The sequence below is a fragment of the Erinaceus europaeus genome, chromosome 10, assembly GCF_950295315.1.
Source record: "Erinaceus europaeus chromosome 10, mEriEur2.1, whole genome shotgun sequence".
Lineage (NCBI taxonomy): Eukaryota > Metazoa > Chordata > Mammalia > Eulipotyphla > Erinaceidae > Erinaceus > Erinaceus europaeus.
This window is the reverse complement of record NC_080171.1, coordinates 49,858,364-49,883,619: the sequence shown is the minus strand read 5'-3', so window position 1 is coordinate 49,883,619 and position 25,256 is coordinate 49,858,364. Positions and strand designations below refer to the sequence as shown.

At 37.4% G+C, this 25,256-nt stretch overlaps 1 protein-coding gene across 1 annotated transcript in view; it reads left to right on the top strand.

Annotated features, from left to right (window-relative positions):
- TTC39B (tetratricopeptide repeat domain 39B) overlaps window positions 1–25,256 on the top strand; it is a 140,910-nt gene that overhangs the window by 90,304 nt on the left and 25,350 nt on the right. Inside the window, 9 exon segments of the mRNA XM_016193696.2 lie at window positions 2,069–2,133; window positions 3,192–3,297; window positions 10,974–11,039; window positions 11,947–12,055; window positions 12,621–12,688; window positions 12,774–12,833; window positions 14,661–14,822; window positions 15,761–15,852; window positions 22,368–22,494. Coding sequence (XP_016049182.1) covers window positions 2,069–2,133; window positions 3,192–3,297; window positions 10,974–11,039; window positions 11,947–12,055; window positions 12,621–12,688; window positions 12,774–12,833; window positions 14,661–14,822; window positions 15,761–15,852; window positions 22,368–22,494 — 855 coding nt within the window.

Sequence of the window (25,256 nt, the reverse complement as noted above, 5' to 3'; positions counted from 1 at the left end):
GGACTTGAGATATCCTTGGTTCCTTGTCATGCTTCCATATTCTGTCTTGCTCCTTTTAGCTCTTGAAAACTTAGCAGCTCCATCTTTTCCTCTTTGTTCTGATCATGGTTGCTCTAGTAGAACTGCTCATCAACTCTTTCCTAGATTGTACAGCCACCCAGTGACCTTCTCTCTAATTTTTCCTACCTCCATTGTGTAATTGAGCCCACTCTCAAGGCTGAGATTATTGCCTTGTCATCTCTGCTTCAGCATTTAGTAGCTTGCAGTGATTCTACATCAGAGCGTCAGAAATGCAACACAAACTAATAGCCTGGTATTCTCCTAACCCTAATCCCTTCTTACCAAAGTCTTCAAATGCTACTGGCAGGTGTGGTGCACACTTGAGTGGCATCGGTAGACACTGTTTTCTTACTTCTTGGTTCTTTCCTTGTCTGCAGGTTCTGTAGCAATGTTGAATTATGAAAGCATGGGTGATGGTGAATGCATCATTATTTTTAATGCTTCCTTGCCTTTCTACCCAAATTTCCATTTGCTGACACAGTTCATATCTGTTTTTAGTGGCTTTTGTGAATTTCTCCATGTCCCTTTACGCATTCTATCATGCTCTCATGACACCCTGTGCATGTTGCCATCTGTGTGCATGCCTCCAGCTCTTAGGATACTGCATTGCTTTGATCTGATTTTGGTTTTGGATGCCTGGGGTAAAAAAGGTATTTGGTAAATGTTTGATGAATCATGAAATTAAATGTTTTTATTTGAAGCAGATCTTAATTGAATAACCTATTTATTGCTCAATATTTGAACTTGTATAATCATAAAGTTCCTAAAGGTAGGAATATATAGATTGAAGTTGCTTAGTTAACTTACATTATTGATCATTATATTATAAGTGTTAATTAAGTAATAAAATAGCAAACTAAAATCAGTTTATCTTTTGTTTCAGAAAGATGATTAAGTATATAAGAAATCCAGTGTCAGAGCATAACTTTTATATTCATAATCTAGAATAGCATCTTTGGAAACAGGAAACATGAGACCATCTCTAGTAGAATCATTTACTAGAGAGTAATTTTTTTTTAAAAAAAAGGTCTTTTTTATTTATTCTTTTATTATTATTATTATTATTGGATAGAGACAGAAATTGAGAGAGAAGGAGAGAGACAGAGAGAGACCTACAGCCCTGCTTCACCACTCATGAAGCTTCCCCTTACAGGTGGGAACCAGAGGCTTAAGCCCAGGTCCTTGTGCACTGTAACGTGTGCACTTAACCAGGTGCATCACTGCCTGGCCCTGAGAATAATTTTCTTTAAGTGGTTGATACAATTTATTAAAAGATTCTCTTGAGATCTGAAAATGTTCACCTTCAAGATGACATTCATCTGGATGAATTACCTCTCTTTAGTTCATGACTTGATGGCAAGAGAAGTGAAATGGCTTTTTTTTCCCCTAAAAAACAAATGCATTAATGATGATTTATAATCCAGATCACATATTTGTATTTTGAAAATGTATATGAATGAAATTCACAATGTTAAATAACCTGTTTGCAAAAGTAATCTGTTAAAGAAGGACAGTATTCTCCTTGACTGGAGTATGATGGACAGGAAAATTTGACATTAGAATATACCTATTTTTTTTTTAATACTGCTTAGCACTGGCTTATTGTGGTTGGTGTGGGGTTTGAATCAGAAACCTCAGAACCTCAGATATGAAAGCTCTCTCCTGTTGCTATCTCCCTGACCCTAGAGTATGCCTTTGAAGTCAATCATTTTGAATGAACTCAGAAGGAAATTTGTATTGATTAAAAGAATATTAATTTTAAAATTGTCCTTTTTTATTTATTTATTTATTTTTACCAGAGCACTGCTCAGTTCTGGCTTATGGAGGTATGGGGGATTGAACCTGGGACTTGAGAGCCTCCAGCATGAAAGTCTCTTTGTATAACCATTATGCTATCTACCCTCACCCTAAAATTATGTCTTTAAAAGAGCTACAAAAATGTAGCTCTGGGGATAGATTTAAGAACATTTGGTTAAGTGATTTAATTATTTAATTGTATTGTTTTCAGGATGAAAATATGATCAACTTCATTAAAGGTGGACTCAAAATTAGAACAAGTTACCAAATATATAAGTAAGTTAAAATATTAAGATGTAGTTTTTATGTGATTCTTATACTGTGTACCAAATGGTTTGTACTTATAATTCTCACTATGGATGACTACTTTATTAAAAATTTCATGTTTGGGAGTCGAGTGGTAGCGCAGAGGGTTAAGTGCACATGACGCCAAGTGCAAGAATAAGCATAAGGATCCTGGTTCAAGCCCCCAGCTCCCCACCTGCAGGGGGATCACTTCACAAGTGGTGAAACAGGTCTGCAGGTATCCATCCTTCTCTCCCCCTAGCTCTGTCTTCCCCCTCTCTTGATTTCTCTCTGTCCTATCCAACAACAATGACATCAATAACAATAATAATAACCACAACAATAAGGACAACAAAAGGGAAAATAAATATATAAATAAATAAATAATATTTGAAAAAATTTCATGTTGGTAAAAATGCACTAGATATATTTTTTATCTCACTATATATTCAATGCAATAGGACTATAGAATTTAAATTTAAATACAAGTGTGAGAAAAAACTTAAAAGTTACTATAATATTTCTAATTTGATTGAACCTGGGACCTTTAGAACTGCAGGCATGAGAGGCTTTTTGTAAAATCGTTATGCTATCTCCTCAGCCCTTATAAGAATCTGTTAAGGGTGACCAATTCTCTGTGGGTTGCTTTTGTAGTAACAGCTATGCTTTTGCATGTTATTTGAAATATTTGTAACAGTCACCAATTACTAGAAAAGAGAGTTGCAGAAATGTGCACAGCACTGGATGAACCTGGATGGTGAGGTGAGAGCCCTGTGGTTGTCCTCTTGTTGTACCTGAGCTTTGCTGATGCTTGAACCCTATTTTAAGCCCAGAAAGGTTGATCTTGATAGTGTAGAAATGAGTTTGCCATTTTCCCTTAGTAACTGGTATTAGCCTGTAACATTAAGAATAAACTCAGCACAGCATTATCTATGTGAAACTCTTGTATTATGTTGACTAGGAGTATCTATAATTTTTAAGTATGTAATTTGACTTAATGTTTTACAGATCATAGTAAACTGATGCTTTATCTTTTATTTTGACTCCAGAGAATGTCTTTCTATCCTGCATGTGATCAAGAAAAGCAAAGCTGAACAGCAGTTCTTCTATGAATTTGAAGGGGGTGTTAAGCTTGGGAATGGGGCCTTTAATTTAGTAAGTAAATAATTGTAGTTTTTTTTTTTTTTTTCCAAAGGACCTAAGGTTTCAAGAACTGAAATGTATTTGAGCCTTCCCTAGAACCTCTCCCTGGGTTTGAATGATAAGTACTAGAATGGGATGAGTTTTCTTTCCTGTGTTGTCACCCAGAGAGGGCTTTGGTCAGTACATGAATATTTATGTGCATGTACAGCAAAATTTTGGATTATACAATAAAGAGAGAACATAACTGCTTTTTTTTTCTTCTTTTTTTTCTTATTTTTTATTTAAGAAAGGATTAATTAACAAAACCATAGGGTAGGAGGGGTACAACTCCACACAATTCCCACCACCCAATCTCCATATCCCACCCCCTCCCCCGATAGCTTTCCCATTCTCTATCCCTCTGGGAGCATGGACCCAGGGTCATTGTGGGTTGCAGAAGGTAGAAGGTCTGGCTTCTGTAATTGCTTCCCCGCTGAACATGGGCGTTGACTGGTCGGTCCATACTCCCAGTCTGCCTCTCTCTTTCCCTAATAGGGTGGGTCTCTGGGGAAGCTGAGTTCCAGGACACATTGGTGGGGTCTTCAATCCAGGGAAGTCTGGCTGGCATCCTGATGACACCTGGAACCTGGTGACTGAAAAGAGAGTTAACATACAAAGCCAAACAAATTGTTGAGCAATCATGGACCCAAAGCTTGGAAAAGTGGAGAGGAAGTATTAGGGAGGTACTCACTGCAAACTCTAGTGTACTTCTGCTTTCTTACTTTGGTGCCATACTCCAAACTCAGTCAATTTCTGCTTTGCGTTTCTACTTCTTCTTCTTTTTTTTTTTTACATGCATAACATTCCCCAGATTCCCATTTAACAATACAACTCCCACTATTTCATTCATCATTTTTCATGGACCTGTATTCTCCCCACCCACCCACCCACCCCAGAGTCTTTTACTTTGGTGTAATACTCCAATTCCATTTCAGGTTCGACTTGTGTTTTCTTTTCTAATCTTGTTTTTCAACTTCAGCCTGAGAGTGAGATCATCCCGTATTCATCCTTCTGTTTCTGACTTATTTCACTCAACATGATTTTTTCAAGGTCCATCCAAGATCGGCTGAAAACGGTGAAGTCACCATTTTTTACAGCTGAGTAGTATTCCATTGTGTATATATACCACAACTTGCTCAGCCACTCATCTGTTGTTGGACACCTGGGTTGCTTCCAGGTTTTGGCTATTACAAATTGTGCTGCCAAGAACATATGTGTACACAGATCTTTTTGGATGGATGTGTTGGGTTCCTTAGGATATATCCCCAGGAGGGCAATTGCAGGGTCATAGGGTAGGTCCATTTCTAGCCTTCTGAGAATTCTCCAGACTGTTCTCCACAGAGGTTGGACCAATTGACATTCCCACCAGCAGTGCAGGAGGGTTCCTTTGACCCCACACCCTCTCCAGCATTTGCTGCTGTTACCTTTTCTTATGTATGACATTCTCACAGGAGTGAAGTGATATCTCATTGTTGTCTTGATTTGCATTTCTCTGACAATCAGAGACTTGGAGCATTTTTCATGTGTTTCTCGGCCTTTTGGATCTCTTCTGTGGTGAATATTCTGTCCATGTCCTCCCCCCATTTTTGGATGGGGTTATTTGTTGTCTTGTTGTTGAGTCTGGCAAGCTCTTTATATATGTTGGTTATTAAACTCTTATCTGATGTATGGCATGTAAAGATCTTCTCCCATTCTGTGAGGGGTCTCTTGATTTGGGTAGTGGTTTCTTTTGCTGTGAAGAAGCTTTTTAATTTGATGTAGTCCCATAGGTTTATACTTGCCTTAGTCTTTCTTGTAATTGGATTCGTTTCATTGAAAATGTCTTTAAAATTTATGCGGAAAAAAGTTCTGCCAATATTTTCCTCTAAGTATCTGATAGTTTCTGGTCTAACATCCAAGTCCTTGATCCACTTGGAATTTACTTTTGTATTTGGTTAAATACAATGATTCAGTTTCATTCTTCTGCATGTTTCAACCCATTGTTTCCAACACCATTTGTTGAAGAGACTCTGCTTCCCCCATATAATAGTCTGGGCCCCTTTGTCAAAGATTAGATGTCCATACGTGTGGGGCCTAATTTCTGGGCTCTCAATTCTATTCCACTGGTCAGTGTGTCTGTTCATGTTCCAGTACCAAGCAGTTTTGATGACAATGGCCCTATAATACAGTTTGAGATTTGGCAGTGTGATGCCTCCGATTCTGTTCTTTTTTCTCAAGATTGTTTTGGCAATTCTAGGTCTTTTCTGGTTCCAGATAAATATTTGTAGCATTTTTCCTATTCTCCTAAAAATGTGCTTGGGATCTTGATGGGGATAGCATTAAATTTGTAGATGGCTCTGGGTAATATATTCATTTTGATGATGTTAATTCTTCCAACCCATGAACATGGAATATCTTTCCACTTCTTTGTATCTTTTTCAATTTCTTTGAGTAGTGACTCATAATTTTCAGTATACAAGTCTTTCACTTCTTTGGTTAGGTTTATTCCTAGATATTTTATTGTTTTTGTTGCTATAGAAAAAGGAACTGATTTCTGGATTTCAATTTCTTCTAACTTAGTGTTTGCATAGAGGAATGCCACTGACTTTTGAATGTTAATTTTATAGCCTGACACCTTTCTGTATTGCCTGATGATTTCCAAAAGCTTCTTGCTGGATTCCTTAGGTTTCCATGTATACTATCATGTCATCTGCAAATAAGGAGAGTTTGACTTCTTCTCTTCCAATCTGTATGCCTTTAATTCCTTGCTCCTGCCTGATTGCTATGGCAAGAACTTCCAACACTATGTTGAATAGTAATGGTGATAGTGGGCAGCCCTGTCTAGTACCTGATCTGAGTGGAAATGCTTCCAGTTTTTCACCATTGAGTATGATGTTGGCTGTAGGTTTGCTATATATAGACTCCACCATCTTCAGGAATTTTCCATCTATTCCCATTTTTTGTAGTGTTTTGATCATAAAGTGATGTTGTATTTTGTCAAAGGCTTTCTCTGCATCTATTGATATGACCATGTGGTTTTTCGTTTTGCTTTTGTTGATGTGGTGGATCACATTGATTGATTTACGTATATTAAACCAACCTTGCATGCCTGGGATAAACCCCACTTGGTCATGATGAACAATTTTTTTGATATACTGCTGTATCTGGTTGGCTAGAATTTTGTTCAATATTTTCGCATCTATGTTCATCAGAGATATTGGTCTGTAGTTTTCTTTTTTTGTTGTGTCCCTGTCTGCTTTTGGTATCAGGGTGATGTTAGCTTCATAGAAGCTGGCAGGGAGTATTCCAGTGTCTTCAATCTTCTGGAAGACTTTTAAAAGTAGAGGTATTAGTTCTTCTTTGAAAGTTTTGTAGAATTCATTTGTAAAACCATCTGGTCCAGGACTTTTATTTTTGGGAAGATTTTTGATAACTGTTTCAATTTCATTAGCTGTGATGGGCCTGTTCATGTTATCCACTTCCTCTTTACTTAGTTTTGGAATTTGGTAGGTATCTAGGAAATCGTCCATTTCTTCCAGGTTCTCTAGCTTGGTGGCATATAGTTGTTCATAGAAGCCTCGCATGATATGTTGTATTTCTGCAGTGTCTGTTGTGATTTCTCCTCTTTCACTTACTATCCGATTTATTTGGGTCTTCTCCCTTTTTTGTTTTGTGAGTCTGGCTAAAGGTTTGTCGATTTTGTTTACTCTTTCGAAGAACCAACATTTACTTTCATTGATCTTTTGTATGGTTTTCCTATTCTCAATGTTATTTATTTCTGCCCTAACTTTAGTAATTTCTGTCCTTCTGGTTGCTTTAGGATTCCTCTGTTGTTCTTCTTCTAGGTCTTTAAGATGTGCAATCAGGCTGTTTATTTGTGCCTTTTCTTGTTTCCTAATGTGTGCTTGTATAGCTGTGAACTTCCCTCTTAGGACTGCTTTAGCTGTGTCCCAAATATTTTGATAGCTTGTGTCTTCATTTTCATTGAACTCTCGAAACATTTTGATTTCTTCCTTGATTTCCTCTTTGACCCAGAAGTTGTTAAGAAGTGTACTGTTGAGCTTCCACATTTTGGCACTGTTACTAATCTTTTGTTGATTGTTAAGTGTTAGTTTAATTCCACTGTGGTCTGAGAAGATGCTTGGGATGATTTCAGAGCTCTTGAATAGGCTGATGCTGTCTTTGTGGCCTAACATATGGTCTATCCTTGAAAATGATCCATGTGGATTTGAGTAAAATGTGTATTCCAGTTTCTTGGGATGAATGACTCTGAAAATGTCCAATAGTTCTAGTTTATCTATCTCTTCATTTAGCTCCCTTATGTCTTTACTGATTTTCTGCCTGGATGATCTGTCAAGTTGAGAGAGTGGGGTGTTGAAGTCCCCTACTATGATTGTGTTACTGTTAATATATTGCTGTAGCTCTTTCAGTAGAAGTTTGATGTATTTAGATGGCTTCTCATTGGGTGCATAGATATTAATAATCGTTAAGTCCTCTTGATTGACTGATCCTCTGAGCATTAAGTAGTGTCCATTCCTATCTTTTTAATCTTATCTATTTTAAAGTCTATCATGTCAGATATGAGAATAGCTGTTCCTGCCCTTTTTTGTGGGCCATTGGCTTGAATGATAGTTTTAAATCCTTTCACTTTAAGTCTGTGTTTGTCTTGTTGCGTTAGGTGAGTTTCCTGTAGACAACATATTGTTGGGTTGTGTTTTCTGATCCATCTTCCTACTCTGTGTCTTTTAATAGGTGAATTCAGGCCATTGACATTTATTGATATCAAAGATTGAAGATATTTTAACGCCATTCTTGTAGAGTTTTAGAGTGTTTTGATATATGTCCTATTTGTGGTGGTCTGGTTGTTCATAGGAGACCTTTCAGAACTTCTTTCAGGGCAGGTTTGGTGATGGTTGCTTCCTTCAACTGTTGCTTGTCTGAGAAGGTTTTGATGCTTCCATCTAGTCTGAATGACAATCTAGCAGGATATAGTATTCTTGGCTGAAAGCCTTTCTCATTGAGCACTCGATAGATATCTTGCCATTCTCTTCTGGCCTGTAATGTTTGTATGGAGAAGTCTGCTGCTAATCTTATGGGTTTTCCTTTGTAGGTGACTCTTTGTTTTTCTCTTGCAGCCTTGAGGATCCTTTCTTTATCCTTATTCCTTTGCAATCTAAGTATGACATGTCTTGGTGTCTTTAGGTCTGGGTTAATTCTGTTTGGGACCCTCTGGGCTTCTTGAATCTTTATGTCTTTGGTGTTGTCTAGACTAGAGAAATTTTCAGCTATTATGGCCTGGAGAATGCTTTCTTCCTCCCCTTCTCTTTCTTCCTCTGGTAAGCCAATAATGTGTATATTGTTTCTTTTGAAGTCATCCCATAGGACTCTGTTGTTGTTTTCAGCATCTCTTAAACTCTTTTTGAGATCTCTTACTTCTTTTTTAGTTGTCTCTAATTCATCCTCAATCTTGCTAATTCTGTCTTCAGCCTCATTGATTCTATTCTCTCTGCCTTCTACTGCTTTCTGGAGTTCATCTATTTTGTTGCTCTGCTCTGATACTGTTTTAGCTTGTTCAACTCGTTGCCTTCTTAGCTCAGCGATTTCAGCTTTCAGCTCTCTAATAACCATGAGATAATTAGAATTTTCTTCCATATTCTCATTTGTTGTTCCTGCATTTCTGATTACAATTTTTTCAAATTCTTTACTCACTCCTGTTATTATTTCCTTAGCTAATGTTTGGATGTTGAACTCGTTTTGTGCTTCACCCTCTGGAGGACTTTTAGCTGGACTCTTGTCCTGGTTCGAGTCTCCAATATTTTTTCTTGTTGTTTTAACCATTTTATATAAGTTAACAGTTTTTTCAATCCCTGAGTTGGAGTTCAGTGATGTAAAAGCCTTTTTTTTTCCCCTGTAGACTATGGGAGCCTGAGGGCTTTTAAACTATCAATAGGCTTCTTAGCTTAATCACTGACTCCTGACCAAGAGATAAAGCAGGGTGTGGCAGAGATAATCCAGTGGTTATGCAAAGAGACTTTCACAGCCCCTCAGCTATGCCACCGAGGTATAGGTCTTCTGAGTTCCCAGTTAGATCTCTGTACCCTGGTGTCCCTCCCTGTTGCTGCTCCAGATTCTGAGGGTAGTAGCAATGGAGACTCAGAATTGCACTTGGTGAGTCTCTGGGGAGTCCTTTCCTCCCTTCAGCTGTCCCCTTGTTGGTGGAGCAGACTGGAGGTGGTGTCTCCACTGACAAACTGTCGAACTGTTAGCAGTCACTTAATCTCTCCTTAGGCCCCTCTCTCCTCTCTGTCACCAGCCACGCGTGTTTGTACTCACGGGTGATTTACTGGGTTTCTGTGGTCATTCTAGTGCTGTCTTGTTTCGGTCCGGGTGGTCTCCTTTGGTATTCCTAGTTGATCCGGGAGAGGCGAGGAAAGGAGAGCAACTGCTTTTGTTAATAAGGAACCTGGAATCCAGTTCCATTTCCACATCAGAAATATGATTACTGCAAAAATGGCATGTAGTTGTAATGCAAATAGCTGAGGCAGAAACCATTTACCTTGAGGGTAATATTGATGCTCTGCGTGAGATAGAGTTTGAGTAGATATCTGTCAAGTTGCAATATCTTATTTAGAAATTTTGAAAATTTATTTAAGATTTTCAGATTGATGTGGAAAAGTATTGCGAGTTATCTCCATGACTTTGTTCACATACCCATTTGTTGATGACATGGGTGGCTGGGGAAGGAAACTGTATGGCGTCTACAGAACCATTCATTTGATTATGGAAATCCTCTTCTGTTGAGTTAGCTTTTGGTGAACTTAGCATTCATCACTAAGCATGCACAACTCAACATTCAGCATTCACATGGGGATACAAATATCTTCATGTTTTTCATGCATTCCAAGAATTCTAGTCATATAACCCTCCCAAACCCTGCCAATTTCCTAGCCATGTTGCAACCATTTAGTCAAGCTTTAGTCTATAGACCATGAGTTAGTATATAATCAGTGTGCATCTGGCTCTTTCTCCTTCCAAGCAAAGTGAACACCAGTTACTGTGCTCAAAGTTCTTTAAGGGAAAGGTTTCCTTTTACTGCTGTGCTCCAGAGAAGGGCTGTGGTACTACAAATATCTACTTTTGAGTGGTACCTGTGACTTCTGAATGGTACCTATGACAAAAACTTTGGCTTTCTGGAATAGAACACTAAACTATGTTTAGAGGTGGACACTGAGATATTGCTTCCTCAGCACTTTATTATTCCACATAAAAGGAGTATGTAACAGCCCAGTAAGTAGCACAGTGGTTAAAACATTGACCTCCTCTCAAGATGGAAGTCTTAGTTCACTTTCTGGCCTTGCATGTGCCAGAGAGATGCTCTGCTTTTTTGTTTGTTTGTTTTGTTTTGTTTTCTTGTCTCTCATAAATAAGTGTTTGTTTTTAATGGAACATGTATTTATATCACCTTGAAAGGGCCAGATTTTAATTTTTAATGCCTTATCTTAATTAAGTTAAATTAATTTATAAGTAATGATTATTGTAGATAGACTGTGATAATTGAGACATGTCTAGTTGGTTCTAATTTTTTCATGTTATCATTTTTAATCGGATTTTAACATTTTTCTTTAGTTAGATATAATAACATACTTGTATACTTTTTTTATTTGTTACAGATGCTGTCCCTTTTACCAGCACGGATTATTAGACTACTAGAATTTATAGGATTTTCTGGAAATCGGGTACAAATTTAATTTTATCTTATCTTTGACATGGAAGCTAAGACCTCATTTATCCAACATGCAGGCAATTCAGTAGGACTTCATAACTAGCATGACAATTATTGGCAACTTGGAGAATGATAAAGAACTTTTACTCTCAGGACATATTTTCCAGGTGTTAGAGATGGGTCTCTCTTTTCAAAGTTAACCATTTTCAACTTTGTCACCAAAATACTGGAATGAAAAGTTGCATTTTATAAACATTTCTGCTTGCTAGACCTCTAGTACTCTTGTATAGTTAAAGGTGAATATATGCTTCTATAACATTTTTGTAAACCTAGCATCTCCTGTCAAATCAGGAGAGTAACCTAGATTTCTGTAGCTAACATTTTATTATTATTTGCATGACTCAAACATAGTTGCAGTCTTTGAGTTTCTGTACACTTCTATAAATTTTTCTCTAACGCTAAGTGAGAAAAAAATTAGTTTTCCACGATTCTCACATTTTTGTGTGGCTATTACTGTAGTCTGTAACATCCATGAATCATAACACCCAGTATGTTCTTACCATATTGTGAAAGCTTTCCTTGTTAGTTGAAAGAGTAGGTTTTAAGAAATGTATGAGAGGAAGTTCAAGAAGCTATAGTGCCACCCATTTATTCTACTGTTTAAGTTCTTATTAGACTATAGCATAATTATAGTGATCTTTTCAGGATAGCCTCTATCTTCTTGTTTTATGGTCACCCTTCCTCTTAATCATTCACCCTGATGTAAATCTTGTTTAGAATTAGTTATTACCACTGTTGCAAGCATTGAAAACAGACCCCTCTTTATGAAGGTTGGCTATCTGTGAGTTTTTAAATGTTTTTTTTTTTTTAATGTTTGAGTATAGTTCTTCAATCATGTCTTTCTCATTTAATTCCCGCAGGACCTAGGTCTCCTGCAGTTAAGGGAAGGTGCATCTGGAATAAGCATGAGGTCTCCACTGTGCTGCTTGACTATTCTAGCTTTTCATACTTATATCTCCCTAATACTTGGTAAGGACCAGATTATATTTCATATTACTGAAAGTTAAATGTATTTCATTTAAGTAAGTAAACATTTAGAAAAATATTAGAACAAATAATTCATATTTTTTTACTTTCTCTGTTTTTGAGTAAAGATAAAAACAGTTAACATTTGTCATCATAGTAACATTTAGAAGTAGTGGAGAGTTTCTTTTACTGAATATATTTTATTCTGTTGAAGGGGAAAAAAAAACTACAAATTTCCTTTCAAATAATTTATTTGAATATATTCATATCAGATTTCTTTTTTCATAGAAAATTAAATGTTGTAAAAAAAATTAACATTGCCATTAAAACCAGAAATTCCAATTAAGGATCTAAGATAGCCACTTCCATTCTTAAGAATTACTCTATCTTAGACTTTTTAGTATAAAGCCATGGATGAGATTTGTATTACTTTTATTTCTCAAAAGTGAAAAATCATAAAACCACAGTTTTCACTTTTTCTATGATACTTATTAAGGAAATTTGGAGTATTAGTTATAAATATGTACCATGTTTCATGAGGACTGAGACTTTTCCTATTAAATTTTAGGTACAGGAGAAGTGAATGTTGTGGAAGCAGAGAGTCTCCTTGCACCCTTCCTCCAGCAATTTCCAAATGTATGCTTACAATTTCAAGTATATAGTTCAGCCATGATCAGTCAGTCAGCACTGATGTTAAACAGATTTCTTCCTTTCTCCACAGGGCTCACTCATGTTGTTTTATCATGCTCGAATACAGCTGCTAAAAGGAAACGTAGAAGAGGTAATTTATTTGGGAGAATTATTTGGGAGTTGCCTGTATGGTGAAGTTGAGTCACATATATACACATTCAACATTAAACTCAGCCTTTTGCACTAAATAGATATAAAGGGAAAACATATTTGAAAGTCAAAGGTTAATGTTGTGTATGTGTTCTATTATATGGGGCAACTACTGAATGTAGTCTGCATTGGCCATCAAGTACACAAGGCAGTTCATGATAGAATATATAAAATACAAAAGGATGATTTAAATGTTTTTCAGAAAACTTTGTTATCAATTCCTGCATTATGTGTATTGACCTTATAAACTAGTCTTTGCCTGAGATAGGGTCCCCACTGTTCTATATGTACATACTCCATCCATGGGAATTATTCACTAATTCTTTGAAGAGTGGAGCCTTCTATATAATTGTATTCATAACTTTCTTCTATACATGGGCTAAGCATATTTATTTTCCTGTGATGGTTTTTGACAATTTGCATCTTTCCAGGTAAATATATCTATAGCTCTCTCTTTCTCAGCCCCCGCCTACCTGCCCTCCACCAAATCATTTCATTGGGGAATAACAGTTTACAGTGCAGTTGATGACACCATAGGTACAATTTCTCATCTTCCTGTGATAGGTGACTGCACACTCCTCCCAACTTCAATTTAGAGCCTTGCTCCCTCATGCTTTTGGATGTGACTTTTGTTGTATGAATCAGATACAATAATTAAAGGGATAGTCATTCTGCTGATAGTCATTTGGCTTATATAAACAATAATGTTCTAAGTATTGTGTGTTATTTTTATGCATAGATGTGCTTATATATAATAATTTCTTATAATTAGGATTTCTGGGTCAAAACTGTTTACATTTTGATAAATCTAGTTAATTTACCCTCCTAACTTCCCCTTAAACTGTTGTAAAGATATGAAAATGCTTATAATATATTTTGCTAAGTCTGGGCATTAGCTTTCTATTTAATTTTTGCCAATGTGATAGCTGAGAAATGATATAATTTAAAGTGTTTACCTTTCAGTTTATAAATTTAATATGTATATTTGTCATGTGAACATTTTTTTCTCTGATTAGACTATTGATATTTTGCCAGTTTACCCATTGATTTTTATTTTTCTTAAGGATCTTTTAAATTGTGGTGATAAGGACATTTACTTATATAGTGATATTTTCTCTTGGTTTATTAATTACCTTAAACTTTGTTTAAAGTATATTTCACCCTCTGGGTGTTTTTATTTGTATTACCACTCTTTCTTTTTTTATATATATTTATTTTTTATTTGTTCTCTTTTGTTGCCCTGGTTGTTTTATTGTTGTAGTTATAACTGTTGTTGTTATTGATGTCATCATTGTTGGATAGGACAGAGAGAAATGGAGAGAGGAGGGGAAGACAGAGAGGGGGAGAGAAAGATAGACACCTGTAGAGCTGCTTCACCACTTGTGAAGCAATTCCCCTGCAGGTGGGTATCTGGGAGCTCGAACCGGGATCCTTATGCTGGTCATTGCACTTTGCACCATGTGCGCTTAACCCACTGCGCTACTGCCCGATTCCCTGTCAGTCTTTCTTAATAAACCACTGCATTTTATGTCTTATTTGAGAAAGAACTTCCTTATTCCTATGTTATAAAGTTCCTCTGGCCCCCTCAAGAAGTTAAATAGATAGAGCTTAACTGTATCATTGCGTGTAAGGAAAGGAACATATGTTGAATGGTTTAATGAATGATGATTTTGTTCTTTTTGTACATAGTGTTTTATGTATTTTCCCATTAGGTTATTATCTCCTTGTCTAATATCTGGATGATCAGCTTTATGCAATTGACTTATAGGCACAAGAGACATTTCGAAAATGCATTTCAGTTCAAGAAGAATGGAAACAGTTTCACCATCTCTGCTACTGGGAGTTGATGTGGATTCACCTATTTCAACAAAATTGGATGCAGGCGTATCACTATTCAGATCTGCTTTGCAAAGAGAGTAAATGGTCCAAGGTAAAGTACAGTGCTTTCATTAATGTCATAGGTTTTCTAATAAATGGCCATAATTTTCACTTTGCAGCCTAGTATTGTTCCATCAACACTTTTTTTTCCCTAATTCAGATCTATCAAATGGAGAAGTATGCACTAAGTACCCTCTGTTTTTAAAGATTGTCCCCAGTATTACATGCTTTAAAAGTACCTTTACCTTGAGTTTTTTTAACAGAACTTTACCTCTGAAGATAAACTGTACTTATATTTAAAAGTTATTAAATACCAATACTTCTGGACAGGTGAAGCAACTCACTTGGATAGTGTGCTGCTTTGCCATGTGAGAAACACAGGTTCAAGCCTGGCCCCCACCACACTGAAGGAAGCTCCAGTGCTGTGGTGTCTTTTACTTTCTTTCTATCTGTCTCTATCTTAAATGCATATATCAGTGCTTCTGATAAATTTTGTAGTTTTTCTTATGTCCTGATGACAAATATTTCTTTCATAATAACCAAAATTAATTCTGGTTCATTTGTTAGAAGTTGAGAGGATTGAGATCATGATCTCTTGTTAATCTTATCCAGCTTTTCAGCTATTAACTTTGTTGTCTTGTGATAAAAAAAATTGATCAAAACTAAGTAAAAAGCATTTTTCTCATTTGGAATGGCCACTATAGTATTTTGTTTTATTTCTTCCATGCCCCTTAAATAATAATAATAATAATAATAATAATACTGTTGTTATTTTACCGTAGCACTACTTAGCGCTGACTTACGATGGTGTGGGGGATTGAGCCTGGGACTCTGGAGTCTTAGGCATGAATGTCTCTTTGCATAATCATTATGCTATATCCCTACCCCCTTAAGTATTATATTTGTAAGATTTTGTGGGTCATTGCATTGTAGAGATGTCCTGTACTTAGAAATATTCGGTAACTAGCAACCTATCTCCTTTTCCTCAAGGCAACATATGTATTTTTGAAAGCTGCAATTTTGAGTATGCTTCCAGAGGAGGATGTACTAGCAACAAAAGAGAATGTGGTAGCTTTATTCAGGTAAGCAAGGTTCTGTCTGTCTCCCTGTTTTTATGCAGTGTTGGGGAACGAACTCAGGGTCTCATATATGTACAGTACAATTGAGTGGCCTCCTTGTGCCAGTCTCTTCCATTTTACTTAGAGAGGGAGGCAGGGACAGAGAAAGAATAAAGACACTTTAGTACTGCTCCACCAGATGCTGTCCATTGTGCTTCTGTGCGATGTCAGGGATCGAACCCAGTGCATCATATATGGTAAGGCATATGTTCTACCAGGTGAGGAGGCACCCTGTGAAGATATTATTTCTATACCAAACACCCTGGATGTATAGAGAGGTGTTGGTATGCATGAGACCCTTTCTGTTTCATTTGGTTTAAATCCCCCCTGCTTAACACTATTCTATTTACATAACCACTTCATTCTATTTACTGTTAACAAGTTCCACCCTCCCTCCAGGGCATTTGTGGTTCAGTGATAGGATTCTCGCCTAATCTGCCCCCTCCTTGTCACACTCTGATTTTTACCAGTCACTTTTCTCTCCACCCTCTCTATGTCACATCCTGTTTCCACCCTACTTGGCAAGTATATATAAAGACAGCATTGTGAGTTTTACTGTACTTTGAGTTTAACTTAGCTCGTCTTAGATTGTGCTGCGTCCTGCATGAATAAAGAGATACTGCCTACAACCCAGCCATGAGTCCCGGGTTGTCTGTTACCCGCCCGTGAAGCCAGCCTGGCGAAAACAATCTAACCCATCGAAAACAACAGAGAGGCACATAAATAAATTGTCTCCCTCTCCTCTGTAATGCTCTGCATGTTTCACTTTGATATTTCATTAATTTATCACAACACAGGAATTCTTAAAAACAATGTATTTATTCAAGAATAAAAATGTCACTCTCTCAGTAGGATTTTGCAGTATGCCAGTGTAGTTGAGAATCTTGAGACACATTAATTTTGCTTTGTTACTAGGGTCTTTGCTAACTACATTTTGAACAGTTTCCTAAAATGGTATTGTTGTCAAAAGGTATTAACTATTGCTATGAGTTAGATGAAGTTAAGAAACACAATACAGTAACTACACTGTGAAGGGTACTGTATGAGATGCGGAATAGAGAAGCATCTTTTCCTGGTGGAGTTTATAATCTTGTAGTGGAACCAGACAGTGGAATAATCTTATAAATATAAAGTTATAATACATGACTGATTTTTTTTTATATTTTATTTTATTTATAAAGAGGAAACACTGACAAAACATAGAACAAGAGGGGTACAACTCCACACAATTCCCACCACCAGAACACTGTATCCCATTCCCTCCCCTGATAGCTTTCCTATTCTTTAACTCTCTGGGAGTATGGACCCAAGGTCATTGTGGGATGCAGAAGGTGGAAGGTCTGGCTTCTTCTGTAATTGCTTTCCTGCTGAACATGGGTGTTGACAGGTCAATCCATACTCCTAGCCTGTCTTTCTCTTTCCCTAGTGGGGCAGGGCTCTGGGGAAGCAGAGCTCCAGGACACATTGGTGGGGTCGTCTATTCAGGGAAGTCTGGTTGGCATCATGCTAGCATCTGGAACCTGGTGGCTGAAAAGAGAGTAAAAATCCAAATAAGGTGTTGGGTAATCATGAACCTAAAGGCTGGAGTAGTGCAGATGAAGAGCTGGGAGGGGGGTCTTTGTTTTGTAGATAGCTAGTAGGCATATTTTAGTTATATTCCAAAGAGCCTGTGGCTAAACTAGTTTTTTTTTTTTTTTTTTTTTTTTTTGCTTGCTTTCTTTCTTTTTTCCTTCATTTCCCCTGAGTCTGAAATCTGATATGCAGGTGGACCCAAGTTATTGTCTGGGAAGATGTCATGGCTGGGAAGAGGACCAGAAAGAAGGATCAGGGAAGAGAGTAAATTCCCTGATACAGGAAAGGTGTATAAATACTGTTGACTGTAACCCCATCGATCTGATGTGATCTGGGACCCATATTCAGTTTGAGAGCCTATGTGACCTCTGCGTCCCTGTAGATCTGTGCTCACATTCTGTGGTCATGAGTAGGAACGTTCCAACCTGTCCCAATATCAGGACCCATCTTCCTCAGGTGTAGCATAGAGTATGTTGTCCAGCCTCCCTTCAAAGGATGGAACACTCTCTACTGTTGTTGATCCAAGTTGAGGGCAAAGTCCTATGGGGGCCCACAAAGGGGTCTAATGTCTTGTTCCTGATAGAGATGACTGGTAACAATGGAGAAAGGGATTTATTAGAGATCTAGGCCCATCGTGTCTGTTTGGGAATCTCAGGACTCCCCGAATAGGGCCCCAGTTGATGGGATGGCCTGATAGTAACTAAAGAGTCATTGTTAAAGTATGCCAGTCTCTTGCCCTTATTCAGCTTTTGCAGTCCATAATAGGAAATAGGTGAGGAGAATAACATGACTGATTTTATTCCTGTTCTTATTTCTTTTACCATTCTTTAATTGTATTGTCATAGGTTCATCCAACTTCTCTAGCTAGTTAATGTTGATATTTTTTACTTCTTTACTAGGGGATTGATGTTTTAAAGTCAACAGTAAATACAATAGTTTGTGCATGCATAACACTTCCCAGTTTTCTGCATAACAGAACAGCCTCCACTAGGTCCTCCTCTGCCATCATGTTCCAGGATCTGGACCCTCCCCTCCACTTACCTCAGGGTCTTTTACTTTGGAGCAATACACCAACTCCAGTCCAAGTTCTGTTCAGTATTTTCTCTTCTGATTTTTTTTTCAACTTCTGCCTGTGAGTAAGATCATCCCATAGTCATCCTTCTGTTTCTGACTCACTTCTTTTTTTATTACAAAGGTCTGTGTTAAAGTATAGACCTTAGAAATTCTAGTCAGCCCACATTTAAAAATTAAAAAATAAAATTTATTTCAGTATTTAAATTATGAGTAAAGTTTAAATCCCTGGGTTTACTCTCATGACGGAGCCATACGCAGCTCCCATTGACTACCTTTTCTTGGATATGTCAAAATACTCTAAAGCCACCAAATCTGGTCTTCCTTAGTAAGCTTGGTGTTCTTTTCTCTCTCTGATTTGGATAATCAGTTAGCAAATCAGAAAATAAAACTTAACATCACTGACCCTTCCATTGTCCCACATTCCCCAATGAGATGAGAGGGAGTGGCAATTTAGACACTAAGGGTAGAGTAGGACCTGGTGGGTCAGGGAGAGGAGTTGAGGCAATGAGCTTCAAACTAAGGCAACCGCCTGTGAGAAGGCCCAGTGTAGGAAGGAGCACAGCACATTGAAAAAAGGAAAATAACAGATATTTAACTCAACATGATGTTTCTTTCTAGATAGGAATGCATACACAGACTTAGACACACATACATGTACATAGTATGTAGATATACACATAGATTATATGCACATACATATATGTGTGTATGGACAAGGAATGTCAAAGAACAAAGGGATATGGGTTAGTGGGGAGACAGGAGACTGCTGAACTGGAAGAAACTTGAAGGGCAAGTGAGCTGACAGTCATACTAGAAAACACAAGTTAAAATGAGGAAAATGGTGCTCAGAATTGTGCTAGAAATTATGGTTTTGTTTCTTTTGTTTTGTTTTTACTTGTCTCCAGAGATTTGCTGGAGCTTAGGGTTCTACTGCTTCTTGTTGACTTTTTTATTTTCCTTCCCTTTTTTGCCAGATAGAGGGTGAAAGACAAAAAGGAACAGGGAGCCAGAGAGAGAGAATGAGAGGCACCATAGCATTGCTCTATCATGAAGCTTCCCTTTTGTATGGTGTTTCTATGTAGTGAGCAGGACTTAAACTCAGGTCCGCAAACATAATAGTGTCCATTCTACCAGGTGAACTACCTCCTGGCCCCCAGAATTTGTGTTTTAAGTTAGAAAAGATGAAGTAGTTTAAAATATGACTGTAAGCATGCATGACAGTGGTAGAAAGGAAATGGTGACCAATGGAGATAAAATAGAGACCACTATACTCTCCAAAAATAATTGATGACAGGGTTCTTTTAACTGAAACTGTTTTGTGATCACATTTATTTGGGGGGGAAAAACTGTCTTAGTTGAACTCTTAGGCTTGTCAAAAAAATTTGAAGATAAGACCATGACCACTTTTAATTATTTCTTATAAGATTTTTTTTTAAAAAAAAAAAAGTAGGGCCGGGAGTCGGTGGTAGTGCAGCAGGTTAAGCATAAGGACCTGTGTAAGGATCCCAGTTCGAGCCCCTGGATCCCCACCTGCAGGAGAGTCGCTTCAAAGCGGTGAAACATGTCTGCAGGTGTCTATCTTTCTCTCCTTTTCTCTAGCTTCCCCTCCTCTCTCCATTTCTCTCTGTCCTATCCAACAGTGATGACATCAACAACTACGACAATAAAACAACAAGATCAACAAAAGGGAAAATAAATAAATAAAAATATTTAAAAAAAATTTTTTTAAGTAGGGCCATGTCTATTAAGTGTAGAATTAATACTAGTAGAAATTCTAGAAGAATCGATGCCATGTCTTAATGGCAAAATGCATTTCACATTTCACACAAGCAGCAACTAAGGGGATATGCAGTTCAGATATATTGAAGTCTTGGAGCTCCAGTGGCACAATCGGTTAGCAGTACTTGTACAGATACATGTAAGTCTTCTGAATTTCTGTTTCCTTTGATTTAGAATCAGTTTCCTCTATTTCAAAACAGATTCTATGAAATGTCACAAATCTTATTTTCAAAAATAACCAAGCTTGGAATCTTCTGTCTGATGGCATGTAATTGATTTATATAATGGGAGTTTAGTCTCCAAACTGAATAATCTCTTCACAAAGATTCTGTGATATTTAAGACATGTATTTTCACATCCAGTATGTGCTCTTATCCCTTATTTTAGTCACCACCTTACATTTCTTCTGCCTCAAGGTAATGCACATCACATGATGAGTATTCTGGGTAAAATCCTCATCTCCAATACTGCACAAAACCATCCTAACACAAGTTTGTTCTAATATTGGAGTGTTTATTCTCTTTTCTCCTTTTACTCTTTGTTTTGGTGATATAATTGTATATTCCACCCTGAACTCACCTGCTTGATATATTTACAAAGTTATATGTAAGAAAGTGTTCCAGGAACATAATCTTCCCATCTGCCATTTTTTTTCCTATGCCTCCACGTTTATCGCCAGCACTACAAATCCACTGCTCCTGGCAGCCTTTTCTGCCATTGTTGTTGTTGTTGTATAGGACAGAGAGAAATTGAGAGGGGAGGGTGAGATAGAGAGGGAGAGAAAAAAAAATAGACTTCACCACTTGTAAAGTGACTCCCCCTTGCAGGTGGGGAGCCAGGGGCTCAAACCTGGATCCTTGCACTTGTCCTTGCTCTTAGTGCACCAGGTTAAGTGCTCATAGTGCAATCGTCCACCCCCCCCAGCCATTTCTCATTTTTATGTATTTGTTATTTCATAATTGTATTCCTTAAAATTTTAGGAGGAAGTTTATAAACCTAGTGCATGTCCTTAACTCACCTATGCTCAAGAAACATTTTCTCAAGTAAAACATTAATTGAGGGCTGTCGTTTGAGCACTTTATTTTATAGACCTGCACTATGCAAATAGAAACAGCTATACTTATCTACATATGTGTCTGAGGGAATTCAGAGATTTTCTCCCTCTAAGTATTCACAAAGTAAGTAAATGCTTTGAACTATTTCCAGCTGACTCAAGCATTTTACCAATTTTATTTCCTGATTTCGTGAACTATGGTAGATTAAGTTAACTAGAAATATATATATGGGGGGCTGAGTGGTGGTGCATCTAGTTGAGCGCACATGTTACAATGTACAAGGACCCAGGTTCAAGCCCCCAGTCCCCACCTGCAGAAGGAAAACTTTGCAAGTGGTAAAGTAGTGCTGCAGGTGTCTCTCTGTCTCTCTCCCTTTCTATCTCCCCCTTCTCTCTCAATTTCTGGCTGTCTCTATCCAATAAGTAAATAAAGATTAAGAAAATTAAAAAAAAAAGAAATATATATGCGCCAGTGACTCTAGCTTGTGTGTAAACGTAAGAATCACTAGTGGAAGGGAGTTGGGCGGTAGCACAGTGGGTTAAGCGCACGTGGCACAAAGCGCAAGGACTGACGTGAGGATCCCGGTTCAAGCACCCAGCTCCCCACCTGCAGGGGAGTCACTTCACAGGCATTGAAGCAGGTCTGCAGGTGTCTTTCTCTCTCCCTCTCTGTCTTCCCCTTCTCTCTCCATTTCTCTCTGCCCTATCCAACAACGATGACATCAACAACAATAAAAAAGGGGGGGCAGCAAAAAGGAAATAAATAAATAAATATTTTTTAAAATCTTAAAAAAAAAAAGAATCACTAGTGGACTAATGAAACTCCAGGTCTTTGAGCCCAGTGCTGTAGCTACTTTGTAGTGTGTCTGGGGTGAAGCCTGTGAGTTTACTTTTGGAACAAGTTTGTAGGTGATATAAATTTATTGTGCAGTGAGGAGACCACAGATGTAAATGGTGACTGTGTTTTGATAACTTTTCTCTGGGGCTTGGCTCTTCATAGACAGGTGGATGGCTTGAAGCAGAGAATTGCTGGGAAATCCATCCCTACTGAGAAATTTGCTGTGAGGAAGTCTCGACGTTACTCCACTTCTTTTCCTGCACCTGTGAAGCTAGTCTTGCCTGCCCTGGTATGTCTTTATTTTATATACTGTTTGCATTCTAGAGAAAAAATTTCTATTCACAGCAACAGAGAGCACATCTAACCTTATTTTTGCTGCCAGTGAATTGCTGGGTCTTCCCTTCTCTTTTGAGAGAGTATATGAAATGCAAATTTAGGGGGTTATTCCTCCCTTCCTCTTTCTGTCCCTCCCTCCCTTCCTTCCTCCCTTCCTTCTTTATCACTGGGGTTTCACTGCTCCAGGCCAACTTTTTCAGATAGAAAGAAACAGAGATAGAGAAACAAAAGAATACCATAGCACCAAAGCTTTCTCAGTACAGGGTGGGCTTGAACTTGGATGATGATCATGATAAAACAAGTACACTGTCCAAGTGAGCTATTTTGCCAGCGCTGATTAAAAAAAAAAAATTCCTAATTTACTTAGTTCTTCCTCACTGAAAGTTATTTAGGTACTTCTAGTTTTCACTATTACAAACATACTATAATGAATATCCAATTATATTTTTCCTTTTGTATATATGCAAGTAATATACTCTGAGGAAAATTATATAAATGAAATTCATTGTTGAAGGGTAATATATATTTGATATATATATATATTTTTTCCTCCTCCAGGGTTATTGCTGGGCTCGGTGCCTGCACCATGAATCCACCACTCCTGGAGGCCATTTTTTCCCCCTTTTGTTGCCCTTGTTGTAGCTTCGTTGTGGCTATTATTATTGCCCTTGTTGACGCAATTCGTTGTTGGATAGGACAGAGAGAAATGGAGAGAGGAGGGGAAGACAGAGAAGGGGAGAGAAAGATAGATACCTGCAGACCTGCTTCACCGCCTGTGAAGCGACTCCCCTGCAGGTGGGGAGCCGGGGGCTCGAACCGGGTTCCTTGCCGGTCCCTGTGCTTTGCGCCACATGCGCTTAACCCACTGCGCCACCGCCCGACCCCCATATATTTGATATTTTTATATTGCCAATTGCCTTCTAAAAAGGTCATGCAGATTTGAATTTCTACCAGAGTTTCACTGTTTTAATCTCTTCTTATGTTCATTCATTTTTATTTCATTCTTCGGTTAATTCATTTCACTCCTTAATTTATCATTGCCCTTTACATTGATTTATCATTGATTTCTAGGAGCTCTTTGTATATTCTTTGAGAAAGAAAACTGTAGCCCTGACAGAAGTCAGGTAAAAGCTAGTAGGGCCTACACCAGTAGGCCTAGGTGTTCCCAACTCAAGGTAAATAACCCCAGCAGACAACACCAGACCAGATTATTTTGAGCCTCTGGTGGAACAAAACAAAAATGTGACTATTCTATAATCATGTTAGAGCACAGGTTAAAAAAGTAATGAACCATCAAAAATCATAAAAATGACCAAGCACTCCAATTTCCTGGCTGGACGTGAAAACCTGTCGCTTCTTTCCCACTTACAGCTTGAGCTCCTTTGCTTATTCAGTTCTGCCAAGTGATTTGCATTGGGGTATTATTTTTCTTTCTGTGTCATAAGAAGAAACTTTTCTCAAACATTGCTACAGCATCACAGATGTTTCTCTGGCCTCATATGTACGTAACTGTGTCCTGCTATTCTTACTCTTGGTCTATGGGTATAGAATTGGCTTGAATTTGTGGTCACTAGAAATTTTAGCAAAGTCCTGTTTTTCTTAAAATTGTAGATAGGATATCCTTCTGATGAACTATTGTCTCGATGAAAACATTTTTTATCAATTAAAAGGATTTTGTTAGTGACTGCATTGAGTTCTTACACTTTTGCAATCCGAAACTGTTAAATGTGAAATAAAAGGTATAGTGTTTTGATCTTAGTTTTCAACCATTTCCACTGATTCTATGTAAAAGTGTTCAAAACAATATCATATTTCAAAATTTATTTTACCTGAGAAGATACTAATTTTGCCCTGCTTATTTCATACCCTTCAAAATATATACTTCATCACCAGGGAGTTTGGAAAAATATTTTCAAGCAAAACATATTTGCTTTTGATCCAAAAGAAATTCTCATCTGTTAGTCTATTAAATGTAATTTGCAATGGAAAATCATTAGTTTACATTTCCAGGGGCTGTCATCCAGCCATATGGCCTTTAAATGAATGCATTTTCTGCATAATGGATTGCATTACTGGCCTGTCACATATTTTTAATGGTATAATAGAACCTGAGCCCAGTAAAATATTTCCTATGTTCATTCCCACTAATAATCTTGGAAACACTTTATGTAAACAACTGGTGGCTATTTTTATTTTCTTTATTGGGGGTTTAATGGTTTACAGTTAACAGTAAAACATAGTGGCTTGCACATGTGTAACATTTCTCAGTTTTTCACGTAACAATTCAGCCCCCACTAGGCCCTCCTCAGGGACCTATTATAAAATGTTTGTTTACTTAAAATCAACAATAAAAATTTAAATTGTTCATAATTTCAGTTAAAAGTTATTTTTTCTTAGTTTGTAGTTTAGTCTTATAGACCAAATACCAATAATTTGGTGTATATATAATATAAATAATTAAATATTTGTTAAATGACACGGTAAATTCTTTGTTAGCAATGCATGGTATGCTACATATTGAATTCTTCCAAAGTTGAACAGGCAAAACACACATAATAAAATGAAAAAAGAGGAAACTATATTTCAAAACTTCAAATGTGGGAAGGAAGGGGAAATGATCTCAAAATGTTGCTTGAGGATCCCTGGCCGAGAGGGCACAACACTCATATGTGGCTTGTCATCATGAAGGACACTGAATAACTGCAAATTGTTTCT